The sequence below is a fragment of the Mus caroli genome, chromosome 1 (assembly GCF_900094665.2).
Source record: "Mus caroli chromosome 1, CAROLI_EIJ_v1.1, whole genome shotgun sequence".
Lineage (NCBI taxonomy): Eukaryota > Metazoa > Chordata > Mammalia > Rodentia > Muridae > Mus > Mus caroli.
Window position 1 is genome coordinate 164,395,381 of NC_034570.1, and position 14,539 is coordinate 164,409,919.

At 36.9% G+C, this 14,539-nt stretch overlaps 1 protein-coding gene across 1 annotated transcript in view; it reads left to right on the plus strand.

The window, feature by feature from the left end:
* Positions 1-14,539, plus strand: part of Spta1 (spectrin alpha, erythrocytic 1) — a 72,619-nt gene that overhangs the window by 15,683 nt on the left and 42,397 nt on the right. Inside the window, exons 11-20 of the mRNA XM_021155742.2 lie at positions 1,074-1,211; positions 1,907-2,017; positions 3,892-3,969; positions 4,491-4,646; positions 6,780-6,984; positions 8,524-8,705; positions 9,270-9,513; positions 10,328-10,450; positions 13,191-13,408; positions 14,194-14,286. Coding sequence (XP_021011401.1) covers positions 1,074-1,211; positions 1,907-2,017; positions 3,892-3,969; positions 4,491-4,646; positions 6,780-6,984; positions 8,524-8,705; positions 9,270-9,513; positions 10,328-10,450; positions 13,191-13,408; positions 14,194-14,286 — 1,548 coding nt within the window. The remainder of the gene's footprint in view (positions 1-1,073; positions 1,212-1,906; positions 2,018-3,891; positions 3,970-4,490; positions 4,647-6,779; positions 6,985-8,523; positions 8,706-9,269; positions 9,514-10,327; positions 10,451-13,190; positions 13,409-14,193; positions 14,287-14,539) is intronic.

The following is a 14,539-nucleotide window of genomic DNA, read 5'->3' on the forward strand; positions in this document are numbered from 1 at the left end:
CCTGGCTTCCTCAGCCTGCTCTCTTATAGAACCAAGACTACCAGCCCAGAGATGGTCCCACCCACAAGGGGCCCTCCCCCTTGATCACTAATTGAGAAAATGCCCCACAGCTGGATCTCATGGAGGCATTTCCTCAACTGAAGCTCCTTTCTCTGTGATAACTCCAGCTGTGTCAAGTTGGCACAAAATTAGCCAGTACATATATATAGATATGTAGATATGTAGATATGTAGATATGTAGATATGTAGATATGCAGATAGATAGATAGATAGATAGATAGATAGATAGATAGATAGATAGATAGATAGATAGATAGATGTAAATCGAGATATATAGATATATATCGGTTATACTAAGACACTTGAAATCTTCCCAAGATGAGCAATTGCTCTGTGTTGAACCTTGCTTCATCAATTCTCTGACTCCCATCTAATGTGAAACCTTTATACCCTCTTGCCGCATTGCTTTACTTTATCACATCCTCATACTTACCTCTATATGACAAATTCATTGATACCTGTGCTTTGATAAGCTTTGGGTCCCATACAGTGCCTAGTCCAATGAGATGCATCTGTATCATTTCTGCTCTCTTCTATACAACCTCACATGAAGCTGACTTTTTCACCACTGATGAGGAAATCATCAAATACCAACCCAATTTTAGACACTAGATTTTTCTCCAAATTGCAACATATAACCTATGTGCTCATGCCCTGGCAATATAATTGACTTATGGTCTGATGTTATTCTTCATTTCTGATGCTCTTCACTAGCTCTATACATTTCTTGGTGCTTATAATTCCTGTATTTCATTCCCTGGCTCTTCCAGTCTGAAATTAATCTCTTCTTTTCTAATACATAGAAAACATGCTATGTCTCTTTTTTGGCATTTATCCTATTTTTTCCTATACTGCACTTATTTGCTTGAATTTTGAGACCTTCAGAGAATAGCTCATTCCTTATTCACTTTTGATCTCTCAAATGTCATTTCATTTACTAGCTGCTAGATACATGTAGGATAAAATTTATTTATTAATTTTTTTTCTGATACAATGTCCCTTCCTTTCCTAAGATGACAATACTTGCCAATGACTGGGCTGCTCTGCTGGAACTGTGGGACAAGTGTCAGCACCAATACCGCCAATGTCTGGATTTCCACCTCTTCTACCGAGACAGTGAACAAGTGGATAGTTGGATGAGCAGACAAGAGGTAACAGGAGTCACAAGGCCAGCCTTCAGATATTGAGTCTTCACTATGTTGACTACTATCAGTAGCCTCGACACCACTCCATTATGCGAAGCATGTCAGAAGCTGGAGGATGATCCATGGCAAATAGGAAAGATGAGCTTGATAAACTCTCTCCTGTGTAAAGTCATAGAAAAATGTTTAAGTACACCTGTGATTTCAATACGCAGGGTGCTGAGTATGCATAAGGCTCAGAAGTTTGAAACCATCTGGTCTACCTAGTGACATTATCTCCAAAACTATGTTTACCTGTGTGGCACAGAGATTTTGACTACAGTTAAAGAATAATCAAATGAGTATCAAATTGGTGAGAGCTCAGGAAGAAAAAAATAAAAAGCCAGGGTTAATGAAAGATTTCGAAGGATAAAGTAGTCCTCTTGAGGTAGTTTTGAGAACTCTTAAGTGGTAATTAGTTGGGAGAATTTTATGTAGATAGACCCAGAGATACAGGCAAGGAAGTTGTGTGCAAGCATTAAAAGCTGGGGGTCTAAGCTCATGGTATTTGAAGTTAATTTCTACATAACATCTTTATTGGTGCAAATGCTCACCTGGCTCTTCATTTTCTAGGCTCCTTCTTTTGTTCTTGTCTCAGAGATGTTCCAAGAGGAAAATGTTTTGCCAATGAGGAAACCTGGGGTGTGCTTTTTTGTCTTCTGCAGGCTTTCCTGGAAAATGAAGACCTGGGGAACTCAGTGGGCAGCGTGGAAGCCCTACTTCAGAAGCATGATGACTTTGAAGAAGCATTCACTGCCCAGGAAGAAAAGATCATAGTGAGTAATGGCTCTGGTTGGACATTTATTTCCAAATTGTATGCACTGTCTCCATACATCCCACTAAAGTGACTCACCCTGTGACTACGAGACCTAACATGAGGACAGTTCCTTCTAAATTGCCAGTGCTTGATTTGTTGTTGATAATGTTTAGCTACACGTCTTAAAACACTGTGCTTTGATTCTGTGACCATATAGAATATTTATATAGTGTGAAAGTGAAAACCAAATCAAGATTCATCCTTTGGGATCTGCAACCCTATAGGTTGAACAACAATATGAACTAACCAGTACCCCTGGAGCTCGTGTCTCTAGCTGCATATGTAGCAGAAGATGGCCTAGTCAGCCATCATTGGGAAGAGAGGCCCCTTGTTCTTGCAAACTTTATATCCCTCAGTACAGGGGAACACCAGGGCCAAGAAGTGAGAGTGAGGGAGTGGGGGAGTGGTGGGGGGTATAGGGGACTTTTGGGATAGCATTTGAAATGTAAATGAAGAAAAATACCTAAGGGAAAAAAAAAGAAAAAAAAAGCCACTTGAACAGGTAGCAAGGTGACAATTGCTTACAAGAAAAATTAAATAAAAATGATACCTAATATCTGTAGTTCACAAATCTTAGCATATACATGACTTAGCTCGCCTCTGTGTTAATAAAGTCTTTTGGATTCTGTCCTGAAAAAAAAAAAAGATTCATCCTTTGGGGATAAAAGGGAAAATATTCACAGCAATAAAAAATATATATTTTAACAATAAACTCCTTGATCTAGAAAATATATTTAGGAAGGTGGTAGGACATAATTTCTTTTAACTAAGTACTTTCTTTTTATAAGTACTTTATATTATGTGTTTTAAATTATAAATAAGATCCTATATTTAATAAAGAATCATCATGTAAATATTTGAAATATATTTCTCCTTTTCAGTAATACTTTAATGCATATTCCTCTCTAAAAATTTACATGTTCAATCATAATTATTTTTATGAAGGATCATTTCCTTTATAATATATCTGTATTTTTATTTTTTATTTTTCTATCTAACGCAATTATGGAGCTTTACTTTGAAATTTAAGTTATAACATACTATAAAATTTTTCACCATATGAGGACTCTAAGAAAATGGTACATCAGGGATGCAACTCACTGTCTGTCTTTGGTTGTCTCCTAGGGTAGAAAACACAGACACATGCAAGCACATACACACACAAACACACACTCACTCACTCACACACAAGCATATACATCATCACTAACACTAGTTGTAGAAAACAATATAGTTGATTTTAAATCTCCCCTATTAATTAATATCAAACATAAGGTGAAGCCTTATTAATTCATATACTCATGTTAGATTCATACTGGCAAAAAGTTGAAATTAGAGTAACTTATTTTATTTTTTTTACATATTTTGTATAATTTACCTATCCCAACTAATAAATACATTGAGATACTTAGCAATTTGAGGGACTGATGAGTGAATATGGCTAAAAATTCACTTCTATATCACACTCAATGTATTTGGAGATACACTGGAGACAGAGATGTAGCTGCAGGTAGATGGGATGGACAGAAGAGCTGTAAGAAAGTGACATTTGCTTTAATCCTTGATAGTGTTTCTCTTGCATTTACTCATAGTGACATCTGAATTCTTCTACTGTGACCTAGATTGAAAAAAATTATAGTGCAGAAAAGGCAATCATGTAGCCAAGAGTATATATTTTAAAGTTCAGGTATATCTGAACCCATAAGTAGGATCTAGGCCATCTAACCTTCAAGGTGTTGAACTTGTACATTGATATTGTTTGTTGTAAAGAGATATTCAAACTGGGGCCACTCATTCATCTGTTGCTGAGGGAAAAAATGTTATTTTTTTCAGACTTTGGATGAGACTGCGAGCAAGCTTATTGACAATGACCACTATGACTCTGAGAATATCGCTGCTATCCGTGATGGGGTATGCCAAGGGCCAGAGCCTCTCTCTACCTGTCCGTCCTTCTCGGTTGCTGTGATAAAACACTGATGAGAAGCAACTTGGGGGAGTAAAGGGATTATTTATCTTTTGGGTTTACAATCTATTATAAAGGAAAGCCAAGTCAGGAACCTGGTGTCAGGAACTGAAGCAGAGACCAAAGAGGAATCATGCTTACTAACCTGATCCTCATGGCTTGCACCACCTGACATTGCCCACCGTGCTCCGTCTTACATCAGTCATTAATCGAGAAAATGTTCCCACAAACATCCCCACAGGTCAATCTTATGGAAGCAGTTCTTGAATTGAAGTTTGATCCTCCCAGATGACTCTAGTATTTACAAGTCAAGTCATGACCTGTGGACCAGTATCAGGAAAAGCACTGGGGAAAGACAGTCAGGGTGGGCAGTGATCTCAACTGTCTATATTTGCTTTTGATGGCCATGAGTTTATTTACAGTTTAATGGATGTGTGTGTGTGTGTGTTTATGTGCGCGTGCTTTACAGCTTTTGGCCAGACGTGATGCCCTGCGTGAAAGGGCTGCCACTAGAAGAAAATTGTTGGTAGATTCACAACTTCTCCAACAACTGTATCAAGACTCAGATGACCTAAAGACCTGGATCAATAAGAAGAAAAAGTTGGCTGATGATGACGATTACAAGGTATGGAACTTTGTTCAACCTGTTAATATTCATTGGCAGTTGGCTTTCCAATGCCTAATTCTTTGTCCCCACTCAGCTGGACTACTTTCACTGTCCTAAACAGAATGGGGAGACAGAGATTTCTTTTTATTTGATTATTTTTGTTCTTCTAGTATTCCTTCTGCTTCTCTACGTGCCACTTTAATTTGTCTTACCTTAAGACATACATTTTATGTTCTCCTACCATGCCTCAAACACAAAATCACCCTACCTCAGCTTTTGAGTATTTGGAATTAAAGGCATGTGACAACACCATACCTTGTTCTCCTCTATGCCTTTGTAATTGTTAAGAGTCTGTATAATTCAAATGGTACATTCAAAATTTTAGAGCTTAAGTAAGTTTAAAAGTAACTTAATCATTTGGATTATGTAGATCTATTACCTCAGCATTATGGATTGAAGGGACCAAATCTATTTTATGAACGAAGAGCTAGCTTCTGAGTTGGAATGTGTCCAGTTACTGAATTGTTTAGATCATGTTACCAACACAGGGTAAAAGCACATCAAGCCTAAAGTGCAAACCTGGGCTAGAATCTTTGCCCTACCCCTTTTTAGTTTCTGAATGTGAAAGTTGTTGGGGATCACTAACTTCTCTTTTAACAATGTACCAATGAATACTGTATGCACACACGTATACAGTTTCTAACTATTCACATTACCAGTCAAAGATCAAAATAGTCTTTCAATTTATAGGCTAATATTCAAAGTATCCCTTTTTATATATATTCTTTATCCATAAATGTATACTTATGACATTTTTGTTCCTACATTTGAGAGTTATGAATATTTTACATTATGTTTCCCTCTACAGAAGTATAGAGCACACATTTGCATTTTCTGTAGGAATAACAGTTTTAGTGTATCCACAACAAAAAGAACTCTAAGTTGCAAATGGGTGGGTTGTGTATGTACTGAGAAAGAAATGGAAAATAGGGGCTGGATAGATGGCTTAGTTGTTAAGAGCACTAGCTATTCTTCCAAAATCCTGAATTCAATTCCCAGCAACCAAATGGCGGATCATCTGTAATGGGATCAGATGCCCTCTTCTCGTGTGTCTGAACAGAGCAACAGTGTACTCATATACATAAAATAAATCTAAATAAATGAAATGGAAAATAATTTTTGTGTCTCATAGCAGCCTTGACTGATGTTTTATGCTTTAATGGGGGTTATTTTCAAATAATCTTCCTGAACTCATGCTGAAGGGCTTAACCATTCTGCCCTAAATATAGCAGAAATTGCCCCATGAATTTCCCGTAATGGGAAATAATCTCATTTTAGTATTCCCTTCATTGTGTTTATTTTATTTTGAGACTTTCTTACATGGGTACTGCAGGTGTCCACTCTAATGCAACTCATTGCAAGCAATCACATCTGCCATGAGATTGTGACTGCATTGGCTGTGTCAAGTCCAGCATTTCATATCCCACCTCCCTATCCTTTGGGTTTTACAATCTTTCTACGCTCCCTTTTGTGATGGTCCCTACTCCTTATATGCTATTCAGCACTAAGTTTTTGATCTTTTTCTCTTGTCTCCTTCAGCAGCCATGCACCTCTGCATTCACCATCATTCATTGCCAAGAAATGCTTCTCTGATTAAATCTGGGAGTAACATTTGTCTCTGGGAATAAATATAAATATTAACAAGGCACCATGACACCAAGAACATTTTTATAAGAGTAGCGCATTTACCACTAGGGACTGAGACCTCTTCAACCACAGACTTTTGACTAGCTCTACAATATCAAATGTGAGCTTCCTCTCAGAGAACAAGCTCAAATCTAAGTAGAGAGTGGTTGTTGATTCCAATGGCAGTCCAACCACTATTTCAGCAGAAGGCACATTTTACCTTGCAGTATATTTTTAGAGATAGTTTAATTCATAGCTGAGTAGGATTCTTGATGTCTCCTCTCTACTAGCCTGATTATTACTTTCTAGGAGTATAAAAGATAGCCAGCATGGAGAGATGCTTTCAGCTCAGTTCCAGTTTGATTTTTCTACATAGATTCTCATCATTTGGTCCTGGTTGCCCTTGAAATGTCTGCCCTTCCTTCTTCTAACAATAATTTCCTTGATTTTTTCATCCTCTCTCAGGATGTGCAGAACTTGAAGAGCCGGGTTCAGAAGCAGCAGGACTTTGAAGAGGAATTGGCAGTAAATGAGATTATGCTCAATAACTTGGAGAAAACAGGCCAGGAGATGATTGAGGATGGTCACTACGCCTCCGAGGCTGTGGCTGCTCGCCTGAGTGAGGTTGCCAATCTCTGGAAGGAGTTGCTGGAGGCAACAGCACAAAAGGGTAAAGCAGAGGTTTTGATTTACAACTTCATCAATCTACTTTTTCTGTCTCCATCATCATGTCATTTGGTGAACTGTTTGCAAGGTGACCCTATATGTTTGCCTCCCTGTGTCATCTGATTATCAACTTTTAAAATCCAGTCTAAATATAACACATTATGTATTTAATCCTTTAAATAATTTCTTTATTTACATTGGGTTTTTCATTGAAGCTTCTTTTTTTTCCTTCAATTTTCTCCTAGATATTTCTTTTCTTAAATAAATATTGAAGTATTGAAGGCTACAAATTCAATATTTTCTTTGTACCCACACCTAATATACTTGAGTTACTTTATTACATATTTTGGTTAAATTAACTAGATATATAAATGGGTTATAATAATAAGCATTAAAATTGGCAGTGAGAGTTTATAAATGGTGACTGAAAAGATGACTCAGTGGTTAAAATGCACTGACTGCTCTTTCAGATGTTCTAAGTTCAACTCTTAACAAACACAACCCATCTGTAATGGAATCCAGTGCCCTCTCCTGGTGTGTCTGAAGTCAGCTACAGTGTACTCACATAAATAAAATAAATAAATCTTTTTTAAAAAGGAGTTTAGAAATGAAAAGATGGTTGGTATCACACATGATGATCCTATGAATTTTGTTCTTATAAGGTTTGATAAGGTGCTGTTTTTGCCTATCTAGAAAGTGATCAGAATATGTTGTAAGTTTTCAAATATATATGCCCGCATTTATGTTTTATCTTGTCTCTTACATTTAGAAATTAATCACTTGTTTGTCAGTAATTATTACAAATGATATTTTCTGTTTTGGTATCTACTCTGTTATGATTCTCATCTGTAGATGTTATTTTGACCTGAGTATAAAATAACAGACGTCACATTGAGGTTTTTAGATATCACTCTGATTTAGGGCTTAAGGGAGAAATATAGTCTTACTTTAACAGTAAGATGTCACGACTATTTTTCATAGCAGGAGACATAGTAATTATTTTAAAGTATAATAATGGAAATAGCTACAAAGTTATAGAATAAAGAGTTAGACAAATATAATAGGAATTATCAAGGCAATTCTAAGATAAAATAATGAGTCATGGTTTATGATTATAGATGGTCACTAGTAGTGAAGCTGACTATATCTGAAACCACCTAAAAATTTCACACTTACCGAGCTCCAACATTTAGCAAATGTGATGTTTGTATTTGAATCTCATTCAAAATAGAAGTTGAAGCATACATACCAAATGGCATTGAAAATATCCAAAAGAACTGACAACTAACAAGGAAAATACATTTCACCAGAAAAATGCAATTTAGTATTTGTTTTGGTAACATCTCTGTATTTAAAACCAAATGCTACCAAAATTCTACTAACTTAAGATGGCTTCTTCTAGAATGATTCTCTTGTTTTTCTCTTAGGAATATAAAAACATATTCCTCCTTAAGTTGAGAAACAGGATATTACAATGTGAAGAGAACCACCATAACTAACTCTCAATATCTTCTATCCAATATTCCAACCTCCCCCACTCCAGGGACTCAGCTGTATGAAGCTAACCAGCTGTTACAGTTTGAGAACAATGCAGAAGACCTGAAGCGCTGGCTAGAGGAGGTGGAGTGGCAGGTTACCTCTGAGGATTATGGGAAAGGTCTGGCTGATGTGCAGAATCTACTAAGAAAACATGGCCTTCTAGAGTCAGATGTGACTGCTCGTCAGGTTTGTTTTCAACATTTTGCTGATTGTATGAAACTAGACATAACAGTGTGCATACACACAATCTGTCATTAGTAGTATTCCTCTTAAGTGATCAGGAATGCAAAGGTACATTTAATTAGCAAACAGCCTCTTCACAATATTTCCCAAGTCCTCTCATTCTCCGAAGCACATTTATGTGGAAACTGATGACTAGTGGAAGAACTGGTTGACTCTTCTGAGTACCATGCCATTCTCTGAGTCTGAAATCCTAGGCCTTTATAGACAGTTTTGCCATGTATTCCTTAGTTATCATTTGTAACTCATTTCACATTAGTTTGTCTCAATACAATCACCTATAGCATAAGAGCTTCCTGTTCTGGTATTTGCATACATATTATATTTTCAACCCTTTTAAAATATTAAAATTCATAAACATAAAGTGACTTTATGTTATATTTAAAATACATATTTATAAAGAATCACAGAGTAAAAATAACAGGACATCCACTTTTCAGCATAAGAAAAATCTCATCTATTTCTAATAAATTATATAATTTCCTAATGCACATTGTCTTTCTGCCTCAGAATCAGGTGGACACCCTCACTGACATGGCTGTGCACTTTGAAGAGATAGGCCATCCGGACTCTGGGGACATCCGTGCAAGGCAGGAATCCTTGCTTTCCCGTTTTGAGGCTCTGAAGGAGCCACTGGCCATTCGGAAGAAGAAGCTCATTGACCTACTCAAGTTACAGCAGATTTGCAGAGACTCAGAAGATGAGGAGGCCTGGATCCAGGAGACTGAACCCTCAGCAGCTTCCACTCATCTTGGTTAGTGAAGCACAATCACACTGAGCAGTCAGGAGGGGACCAAGCTCTCCAGATCAAGAGAACCAGGATGCAACAGTGAGGGGAAAACATTGACTCTCAGCTTCTCCACTCCAGACCCATGAAATTTTATTCCGACCCCCATAAATATTTACATATTTCAAAATTGTGCCATCAGATTTGCTTTATAAAATAGACATGGACAATGGCATGAAGTCATGCCTCTAGGAAGATATGGAGTGCTTAGCTTTTGGGGGATTCAGCTACAATTTATTTTCCTAAAGCTTCTTCACTGAGAAGCAATGCTGAATACTTACAATGTCAAGTATATATGTCTGGATTATTGGTGATCCTTGGATAAATATAGGACTTACCACAACAATTCAAAAGTGAGGTGAGGACATATAATTTCTTGTACTTTAGAGCTTATTAGTCCATAAGTATAACTTCCAGGACAGTGGTATTGTCTTAACGTACAGGAAAATCACATATGAATATTGTCCAACTTTATCCAGATGTACTAGGACCATATATGAGAGACGGTAGAGAGACTACTCTACAAAAACATGATACAAAACTCTGATTCTTGTTGAAGTTGCATGGAGAGTGTCTGGAGAGATACTGCAGTGCAAAATACAGGGAACGAAAATCTGAAAGTTAGAGAGGGTAGAATGATGAAGATGCAGGGAGAATAAAGATGGATGAAGTTCTCAGTGGCTATTATTTGTGTGACATTAATATTAGGCAACAAGTAAAGCATATTTAATAAGCACGTTCCATAAGGATAATCCCAAACCTTGAATCTTTTTCTCTGAAGGAAAGGACTTGGTTGCAGCCAAGAATCTTCTAAACAGACATGAAGTCATCTTGGCAGACATTGCCAGTCATGAACCACGGATTCAAGTTATAACAGAGAGGGGAAACAAAATGGTGGAGGAAGGTAGGTGTGACACTTACGAATTTGGCTGAAACATCACCATAACAGACTTTGGGGGAGAAATTTAGATAATCTTAGTACTTAATGGGAGTTTAGAAATAGGTGGCATTAACTTGCTGATTTACTGAAAACTCCCTTTAAGTGTTTCTAATAGAGCAGTATATAGATTTGTGTTTCTATAATTCAGCCATAGAAAAGTACCTTTAATGTTTGTACCAAACACATCATTAAATCCTCTACACATCAAACCCCAATCATTAAAAATAAAATAATTGTAGTCTATTTATCAATATACTTTTTTGTAAACATTGCAGAACTCAAATCTAAGTTCCAAAGCCTTGTAAAACATAAAATGTTTTCCTATGTAAGACCTTCCCAATAATCTAAAGCCTTTCCTTTTTATGGAAACAAAGTAATAAAGTAACAAGATCATTCCTTTAAATTTCCCATTTTGTACAGTTTCAGTGACTATTCACATATTGGTCATTCATCCTGAGCAACTCCTATTCGCTAAATTTCAGCATCAGATCTCAGAAATAAACAAGCAACATAAGTTACAAACAATTTTCTTCTGTTAACTACTCAATACTCAATAATTACTATCCAGTTTTCAAAAGTATAGGCCAAAATAAAGTTTGCTGAGAAAGTTATATAAACCAATGAATTATTCTCCTTTATTATTGTTGCTTTAACCTTTCTTTGTTTTTTAATTCCACCTTGTCATGTTCTTATTATATTCTCACCAATTTGTATCTAAAAGGCTTATTATACATATATATATATATATATATATACAAACATATATTCTATTTATCACATATATGTGTATATGTGTATATATATATATGTGGTGTGTGTGTGTGTGTGTGTGTGTGTGTGTGTGTGTGTCTATTTCTACCCAAAATATCCACCATTGTTTCTGGAAATATTCCTTTGTCTAAAATCTGTTCAATATTATTTTAAGATTTATTTATTTATTTTATGTATGTGAGTACGCTGTTCCTCTCTTCAGACAAACCAGAAGAGGGCATGGGAACCCTTTACAGATGGCTATCAGCCACCATGTGGTTACTGGTAATTGAACTCAGGACCTCTGGAAGAGCAGTCAGTGTCCCTACTCAGTGTTTTTTATTATACTAATTTGGGTTGTCCTTTAATTAGGTTTGTGACAAATTTTCATATTTAACTTCTTATATGGGAATTATTGATGAATATAATCATATGTATGGCAGCTTAATAGGTGTACCAAACATTGTTTAAGTTTGTATAGGGTATCTGAGAACAAAACACTGGGAGCTATTGTTCTATGATTTAAAGTAGATATATTGATTTATGACTATTTAAACACAAGTAGTATAACATTTTTTGTGTGTAATGTAACAACTTTAAGGATATTTTTTCATTTTTCCCGTATTTTCTGCTGCTGCTCATTTTAATTTTGTTGCATTATGAAAGCTTTAGCATGATTTTGACTTTAGTTTTCAATTTGCTTTGAGTAATATTAAGAAATAAAAAGATCTCTCCATTTATTGACCTCTTCTGCTATTCTTTGCTCCTTTGTGCTATTCAGGATTGTCATCTGCACTGCTTGCCTCCTACCTGATGAACTTCTTCTGACCGCCCTTGTAGTCTGATCAGCTAATCATAAATGTCTTTGCTTCTGTTCACTTGAAAACCTTTGTTTTACATTCATTTTTTTCAAATGTTATTTTACTACATGTAAAAGTAGCTTCTTTATGCCTTAAAGATGCAGCCATGTTATATTCAGCATTACAGTTTGCGATTTGAAATCTGATGCCTTCCACTGTCTGGCATGACTCTTCTTTTCCAGGACTCTTAACCTTGTCTTTTTATCATTCATATCATTTCTTCAATGTGACAGCCATAGGGTTTCTTGGCCCTTCACTGTGACTCTTCAAACAGACTGTATCATTGCACTACTTTAGAGATGAGTGTAGTCCTAAGATACCTTTCCAATGACTCTACTTTTGGTCAATGGCATTCTTTCTGTTACTGGGCGGTAATTTTAACTATCTGCATATTTAGATGAATCCCAAGGACAGAATAGCTGCCTGCACACATTCTCTCATCATTTCCTTGTATGTTTACATATGTCTCACCAGTCAGATGCCCTAAGGGACTCTCACTGAATATCTCTGAAGCTCCAGATCTATGAAGGACCTTTCCCTTACATTCTCTGCTTCGCAAGTTCTAGTTGTCTCAAGTTCCCCATTTTCTTTCTCATCGACTCAGGTATAGCTTGGATTAGTTTCCTAGCAAAAAGCCTCTAAACTGTAACATAAGCTGCACCAACATTAGGGTGGGCCTCACCTTTTTTTCTTTTCCTTTCCTTTTATTAAAGCTCTGAAAAATCATGTTCTTCATATTTTGTTCCAATTTCTACCTTTAAGGAAGAAGGGAGATCTGTAGCTCCTTCTGTTAATCTAGAAAAGAAATTATTTTCATCCTCTGAGTCTTAAAGGACTTGTGGGTGTTTTTTCCATGTCCATAGCTCTTAGCTCATACCAACTCATTCACCATCACATACATACATCTACCCCCCCATCTACTGCTGCTTAATCTCATTTAGGACAGTCTACCTCCCAGAGACCTACATTGTAATCGTGGCTAAATTCAGCATCATATTCTTGCCTCTTGCCTTTCTCCAAGACTTGGTGAAGATTAGAACATGATAGAGCTATGAATGAGGGTCTGACTCACCATGCCCATACCTATTCCATAGGACACTTCGCTGCAGAAGACATAGCATCTAGGGTTGAAAGCTTGAACAAAAATATGGAGTCTCTCCATGCTCGAGCTATTAGACGGGAGAATGATCTTAAGGCCAATGTCCAGCTCCAACAGTACCTGGCAGATCTGCATGAAGCAGAAGCATGGATTAAAGAGAAAGAACCCATTGTAGACAACAAAAACTATGGAGCTGATGAAGAAGCAGCTGGGGTAAGGTGGGCTGTAATGACCATGGTCCTATGAATATTCACTAAATTCCATCAAAAGCTAGATTATCTATCATTTCAACAGTGGTTGTTTTCTTGTGATCTGCTATGATAGCCTCAATGTTAGCAGAGATCCCAATGGAGTATTCAGCTTTTTTCTAATCTCTTAGAATTCCATAGATCCTATAAAGAGAACCAAATTCCAAAGTCTGTGATCAAAGATCTATCTTTCTTGGTCTTATTCTGACTTTCTCAGAATTGCCCTGAACTTTCATAAGACAACCATGCCTTTAAAATGGGCATCTGAATTCCTTTATTGAAATAAAATGAGACAGATATGTAGGCAATACAAAGAACCTTAAGGACCATATTTACATTCAATCCCACTTACATCCACTACTGTGTTTTATTCTGTATAATATGGAAAACCTTTATAGATTTCATCAGCTTTAGAAACAGTATGTCTTTTAAGCTTTTCAGATATCAATGCTACAAAGTAGGATAGTCCACAATAGCACACTCTCACATGTCTTGATTAAAAGGTGTCTAAAGCTCATTTATTTTGATTTGAGAAAATACAATGAAATTGTTATTCATTTGTTTACTGAAATTTCCTTGAGTTCTGCAAATGTGGTATGAAAAGAAAATTTCTTATATAGATGTAAATGACTCTCATAGGCATTTGACACAATCACATAATCCATTAACAATGGTAGCTGAGGCTTCTCCATGGTGTTCCTGGTGTGGCTCTGATATTTGCTTTAACCATCTTCCTATCTATAATTCCAGGCCCTTCTCAAGAAACATGAAGCCTTCCTGGTGGATCTGAATGCATTTGAAAACAGCATAAAGGCTCTAAGAGATCAGGCAGAAGTCTGCCAGGTGAGAAGGGTCATGTTCTGGCAGTAATCCCACTTCTTAGTATAGATGTAAAGTTCTGTAACTGGCTTCTCTTTCCCCTCTCCCTCTCCCCTCTCCTCCTCCCTTCTCCCTCTCCTCCTGTCCCTCTCCCCCTGTCCCCCTCTCCCTGTCCCCCTGTCCCCCTCCCCCCCCACTGTCCTCTCCTCCAGTCCCCCTCTCCCCTGTCCTTCTCTCTCTCCCCAGTTTCTCTCTCTCTCTCACCCATCCCTCTCTC